Raw genomic sequence first — 6,978 nt, 5'->3', positions numbered from 1 at the left:
ATGACATTGAATGGTAGTAGTAGTAATACAATAACAAAATAAAGAGAGTGGGTTGTTCAGTTCTCTTATACTAAATTAATAATACTCTTATATTAACAATCTCTTAAATTAATGATTTTATTTCGATAATAATTTTGAATTTAAATAAATGAAATAATTATTATTCAATAGAACATATATAACAAAAAAAAAAATATCTCCATTGTAACTATTTATATATATATTTATATATTTTCGATAATAATTTGGATTTAAATAAATGAAATAATTATTATTCAATAGAACATATATAACAAAAAAATATCTCCATTGTAACTATTTATATATATATTTATATATATATAATAAAATAATTTTGAAAAGAAAATATGTAACGAATTACTTCGTTACATCTCCCCCTTGGTTTGAATTTTTTTTAAACCGGCATAGCTATGTCATTCCTAGGCTTTGGGAACACAAACTTCTCTTCTTTATGGATGATCCAAACGTCGAGTGATCTTCGAATATAAACTTCGACGGAATAGCTGTTTGTTTCCACCAGGAAGCGTGTACGTTTGCCAGGACTTATGGGTGTAATCGATGCCAGTACCTCAGGAATGTCTAGATGTGGGTCATCTTCACCGATTTCTAAATCTTCAACAAGCCGGGCTAATACATCAGACTTCTTTTGGTTACCAGTGATTGACTGCATATTGAGGTTTGGCAGATATGTGATGGATTGTATTTCGACAATCTTTCTTCTTTTCCGGTTTTCACGATCCATTGCTTCTCGAAACCTTTGGCAGCTTCGTTGGAATTTGTTGTCGTCCATAATTAGTTTCTACGAGAAAAAAAAAACTAATTGAACTTATCTTACGCGTGATACTGTTTCAAGTCTTTGATATGTGCAGTCCCTCGATCTTTCTTGGTATTTACGTCCGCAAGGTGTACTATAACTGGAGAAATATATTTGGTAACTACATAGGGCCCCTCAAACTTGGGCGCTAATTTGGCAGCAAAGAAGTCTATTGCTTTTGACAGAACTCGTGACTTTAGTAACACCAAATCTCCTTTTCGAGGAGACCAATCGCGTCTTCTCAGATTATAATATTTTGCCTGTGAGTTTGTTGCGCGATGGAGATTATCTTTGACAAAGGCAAAGATTTCTTGTAGATGTGTGTGCTTTTCGCCTGGATTCATACTGCTTTCTATGACCTCTGATTCCGTTTTCTCGTTAAACACCGTATTAGGGAGTCGTAATTCTCTGCCCTGTGTTAGATAAGCTGGGCTGAACTTGGTAGAACTCTGTTTACCGGAATTTAAAGCTAATGACAACTCAGGTAATTGTTCATCCCATTTCCGTTGATTATGTTCTGTGAATTGCGCTATCATCGTTTTTATGATACGATTGGTCCGTTCTGTAGGGTTTTCTTGTGGAGAGTATGGAGCCGTAAATTGCTGTCTGATACCCAGAGATTCAAAGTATTTTTTACACTCACGGCTGGTAGACTGAGTTCCATTGTCAGTCAACAGAATGTAGGGAATTCCAAAACGAGCTAATATCCTCTCCCTAAACGCCTTAATAAACGTTTTTGTGGTGGCTTGACGTACAGCTACAAATTCTGACCATTTACTGAATTTATCATAAAATACAATTAGGGTGGTATTTCCATGACTCGAACGCGGTAGCGGACCAACAAAATCCGCACAAATGTAATGTACATAACGAGAGCAACTGGATCAAAGTGAAAAAAACACACAATCAAGCGAACTGAAACGTAGCCGAAGATGCTTTCATATAGCAAGTATATCTGAGAAAAGAAAATTACAATCACTCATAATATTTATCAACATGAAGCACGACGGACTATTCTTAAAGGAAATTAGGGATAGGACTGCGGGAGCCTTTGTTATGCTAGCAACAGTGGTGTGGGGGGGGTTCGGTCCTTTCCTAAAAATCCTCAGCTTCATTACAATTGTTTATTATAGACTCCCTTTTTATTTAACTTTACGGTGTCAGGGCCAAAATGACTAGTTTAATTAATTTTCTGTTATGCCCCATTCTAGTCATACACAAAAACTAATTAATAAAAAAAAAATATGTCCAAAAATCTAATATTAAAATTTTATAATAATCTCTCTTAGATGTTGTTAAGAGAGAGGGCCTCATAACCCACGCCATCCTACGTTTCAAAAGGCCTAAATCTGCTTGAAACCCCACAATTAAACCTAACGACGAGTCTTACAAAAGTTCCCTAACCATTCCAAATGAAAACACCCTTAAAATTTTCTTTCAGCAATTCATTATGATTCAATAAACTAATTTATTAACAAATATTTAACCGTATGTTATTTAAAATAAATTTTAAAGATTTAACTCTAGGCATTTTCTGACTTATAATACACAACTTTTTAAAAACAATGTAATATCATATGATTATTAAGAAACAAAACAAATTATACCAACCAACCGATTTCAACGAATATCAGTGGGTTAATATTATTTTCTTATATCTATTTAAATTGGGTTTGGCAAAATACGAAACAATAAATGAAATAATATAAGAGAGTAAAAATCAATCACACTATAGAGAGAGTAAATTAAAATAAATGATGTTAACTTATCATTATTTATTTACAATGCTCATTGTTGAAACAATAACATAACTATGTATACAATTAAAACAAAAGAACATTATGTTATTTCATATTTTCTTTGTTGATCAAAGATTAACATTTATTTTAAACTTCATAATTATGTTATTGTAAAATTAACATTGAGATGATAATTTTACCATTATGTTTATATTATACGATGCTCATTTACTTTCTCTCTTGTTTGATTTTTACTTTCATTGTGAAATGCAAGATTTTATGTTAGAAATAAAAAAAATAAACGTTGGATCAGACTTACCGCATCATATGTTGTAACTGGTGAAGGCCTCCAACAGGAACTAGCTGATGTGGGTGTTGTTTAGGAAAGTTTCGTTAATTACACATATTCTTGCATTAGGTAGTTTGCCAAAGTATTAGTAAATATTCATATAATATAAATGTTTAGAATCATAGTCGTATAAATTAGAGGTTTAGGATTCGAATAATAATTTTAATGCATGTTAACTTATTGTGATAAAATGTGATATTAGTTTTAAGTGTTTTTAGGTATAATATATAAAGTTTAGTTTTTACATACTTTGTTAAAACATTGTTATAAAATTTGTGATCTTAAGTGTAAGCCTTCATATTTTATTTTGATGTTTTAGCAAAATATTTGTATAAAATATATATGTGATATTAGTTTTAGTGTTTTGTTAAAGATATAATAGAAAATTTTAGATATTAAATACTTTGTTAAAACATGTTTTATGCAATCTGTGATCTTAAGTGTAAGTTTTCATATTTAATATCGATGTTTTAGCATAATATTTTTATAAAATCTGTGATATTAGTATTAAATTATGATTTAGGTTTCGATAAACTAGATTTTAAGCCAAAATTTTAAATATTTAAGTTAGAATAGAGTTATATATTTGAATGATGATACAATATATGGTTCATAAGACATTATTAAATCAAACAAAATTCAGAATAACCAACTATTTATACCATTTTGTATTACTATACTATGATAGTTTAGATAAATTTTAAAGACATATTTGAGAATGCTTATGTAATTTTTAGAAATCACATGGTTTTAATTTAAAAATATTTTTTTTTTTTTGTTTATAAGGTCTAAATTTGTAATTTTAATCAAAAGCAATGTACTATTGAAATTTCAATAGTTCATTTCTAGATTATGATGTCGTAAATTTAGTTTTAGGTTAACTTTTTAACATGTTAGTTTTAGATTTAAGTTAATTTACAGTTTTTATATCCGAGAATGTAGTTATAAGTAGTTGTAGATAAAATTTAATGACTAATTTCGGATTTAATTGAATTAAATAGTTTTAAATGGCAAATTTGGCAAAGTTATAGCAAGATGTTGAAACGTAAAATTGGTTTTATCTGACTCCACGAGGATTAGGTGATGAAAATCTGGTTTATGAGATGAAGTGTTGACCCCTGGTTCTTGGGTATTTGGTGGAAGAGTTTAAAAATGATGTCTTATAAGTTCCTAGATTATATCGCCACTAGTCTATGCTAAATATAGTTGTTGAATTGTTAAGAGTTGAGCTTGAAGTAGATGTATCACATGTGGCCACGCGATTTTTGATCTGATGGAGTTGATCAAGGTTATAAAGTTGGATCCGTAAAGAATATCTAATAGGAGCCTGGTAAATCTTTTTATCGTGGATTAATCGAGATCTTGATGAGTTTTGGGAGAAGCTTAGACGCCACGTGATTTCAGATTTGCCACAGCTTCTTGCAATATATGATATTAATGGTGATATATAATGATTTCAGTCCAAATAATCTAAATATCGATAAATTCATTTAAATTCCTATCAAAATTATAATTTATTCGCTATTACCTGCAGTTTTATCAATTCTTTTGTAGAAATAATTTTGTTAGCCTTATCGCAATGTGGAATTTTAATTTTAAGAAAAACTTGGACCACGTTTTCACTACTTGTTAATAATTTGTTAAGATTCACTTTTGCACAATGTTACTGTTTTAAATACCGTATAGAAAAGAACGCTCTAGATTATGTTAAGTCGCCATTAGACCTATATTTGCGTTTTAACTTTTACCCATACTCACGTACAAACAAAACTTAACGAAACAGTTGTAATCGAAAGTAGGATTAAACTTTTTTAAGCCTAGGGTTGATATTTTCCGGATATATTATAGGGTTTCCTATAATATTATTTTATTCGATTAAAATAAATGAACTATTTATATAAAGACGATATTTTAAATTCGAAAATATCTACAGAATTGCCAAAAATTACCCAAAAAACAATAACTTTTCCCTAATTGTATAGTATTGTCATTATTTTATTTTCACTTTCATTTCCGAATAAATAACATTGTTATTTAAATAATATATATAATTTATATAATATAATAATATTAGTATTGATCAGAAAACTAATCGTATTTTCAAAATGAGGTATATTACAATATAACAAACATTTACATGTTTTATTTAATTTTCCATATACTTATTATTCGAATAATTACTTCTGACAAAAATACTACGATTTATATACTCGATCTAGTCAAGACATAAACCATTTACATTTCCTACCATTCATTCATAAAAATCGTAGTATAGATTCATTGATAAACATTTTACAACTATGTAAAATTAGGTGTTATTAAGAATTAACAATAACAAGTAAATAAAGAATAATGAATGAATAGCTATGCAGAAAAAATTCATTGATAAAAAAGAAACGAACATGATTTCTTTATATATAAAATAAAAATCTAAAAATTTGCCAAATAATAAAAAAAAAAAAACACTCATTCATACCAACATTAATCTCATGTATAAGAGTTCGATGGTGTTTCTCTTTATATATTGAATGTAAGTATTATGAACAACTTAATTATCTGCGTTCTTGATCATTAATAGAAACCGCATTTTTCCCTTTCTCGACTCTAGCATCTGGACAAGAATCTATCATTAATGGTGTTATTAGTAACCTAAAGATGTTTGCAGAATCTACGATCATATATATGTATGAAAATCTTGTTCAAGTTAACTTTGTATACAAGCAATTTCTATATTAAACGCAAACATTTGATTTACTTGTGTGCTTGTAATATTAACCCTTTAGGGGCCTAGAGTGCTACAAGTTGAATAAAAATTAAATTACCATAATTATTCATATGAAGTTTTGAAAACAGGAATTATCATTTTAAAACTAAAAACCAATAAGAATAAAAGCAATATTTCATTTTAAAAATTACCAAAGGCTTTTGATTGCTGGTGAAATTTTATAAATTTAAAAAACGAAAAAACAAAAAAAAAAAAAAAAAACAGGAAAATAATGGAAATAGCTATTACAACCTAAAACTCCCATTACAAAACCAGACTATTTTCAAGCTATGCGATAGAAAATTGAATGGAAAAAGGGAGTTTATTTTCGAATATCTTTTCCATGAAATGTACCAATTGTTTTTCCATCTAAGTCCTCGAGTATGTAGTAGTGGTTTCCAATTTTCTCTTTTATGCGGGCTTTAAGAAAGAGGGGCGAAAGCTTTGCATTGAAATGTTTTTCAAAACTACTCTGCGCAAAGTTTCGACGAAAAACTTCTTCTCCCACTGAAAAACTCTGAGGTCTAGTTCTGAGGTTTGTATTGATGTTGATTTTTCTCTTGCGCCTGTTTTATACATTTGCGAATATCTTGTCTTATTAACTGTAGATTATCGTCTCTAGAAATTCTTGCCGTTGGTTCATTTAGAAGATTTAGTTTTCTCAATAAATCGTAGGTTGTTGCGTGAGTTATCATCTCAAATCCAAATAGAGCGTGAAAAGGTGAGCTACTGATGGATTGGTGATATGAGTTCCGGAGGGCACAACTGATTTCGCTAAGCTTTTCGTCCCATAAACGGTGATCAGACTTAAGATATGCTCTTATTCCTGCAATTAACGACCGGTTTACGCGTTCGGAGGCGTTGGATTGGGGGAGTATAATGCAGTATAAACGTGTTTAATTCCGTAGATGGTGAAAAACGCATTTAGGTCATTGGCTTTGAACTGGCTGCCGTTGTCGCTGACTATTATTTCAGGAACGCCATACATATGAAATATTTGTTTTTTAGGAATTCTTGAATAGCAGATGAAGTAAACTTCCGAAGCGGACAAAGCCAGTGATATTTTGTCAGATGATCGAGGACAATCAATAAGCCAATAAAGCCTGATTTGCTTCGAGGATATGGACCAAGGATATCGATGTAAAGGCGCTGGAATGGACGAACTGATATAGTGGAATTGTTCATAGGTGGTTTTATTATAAAATTTGGTGCTTTTGTTGTTTTGCAAATTGAGCAATCTCTCACATAATCACGAACATCTCGAACCATTCCAGGCCAGAAAAAATGTCTT

At 30.0% G+C, this 6,978-nt stretch overlaps 1 protein-coding gene across 1 annotated transcript; it reads right to left on the bottom strand.

Annotated features, from left to right (window-relative positions):
* Positions 1-852: 852 nt before the first annotated feature.
* Positions 853-1,371, bottom strand: LOC119614446. Its single transcript, XM_037970571.1, has one exon. It carries the CDS (start codon positions 1,369-1,371, stop codon positions 853-855), a length of 519 nt encoding a protein of 172 aa, XP_037826499.1.
* Positions 1,372-6,978: the final 5,607 nt, after the last annotated feature.

Source organism: Lucilia sericata, unplaced genomic scaffold (genome assembly GCF_015586225.1).
Source record: "Lucilia sericata isolate MDLA Ls3-8-SP2 unplaced genomic scaffold, ASM1558622v1 Contig002902F_arrow, whole genome shotgun sequence".
Classification (NCBI taxonomy): domain Eukaryota; kingdom Metazoa; phylum Arthropoda; class Insecta; order Diptera; family Calliphoridae; genus Lucilia; species Lucilia sericata.
Note: the sequence above shows the minus strand (reverse complement) of the source record. Positions and strands in the feature narration are given on the sequence as shown.

What these genes read in the sequence shown, in the direction of transcription:
- LOC119614446 (XM_037970571.1), bottom strand. Translation starts at nt 1,371, where the DNA reads ATGATAGCGCAATTCACAGAACATAATCAACGGAAATGGGATGAACAA.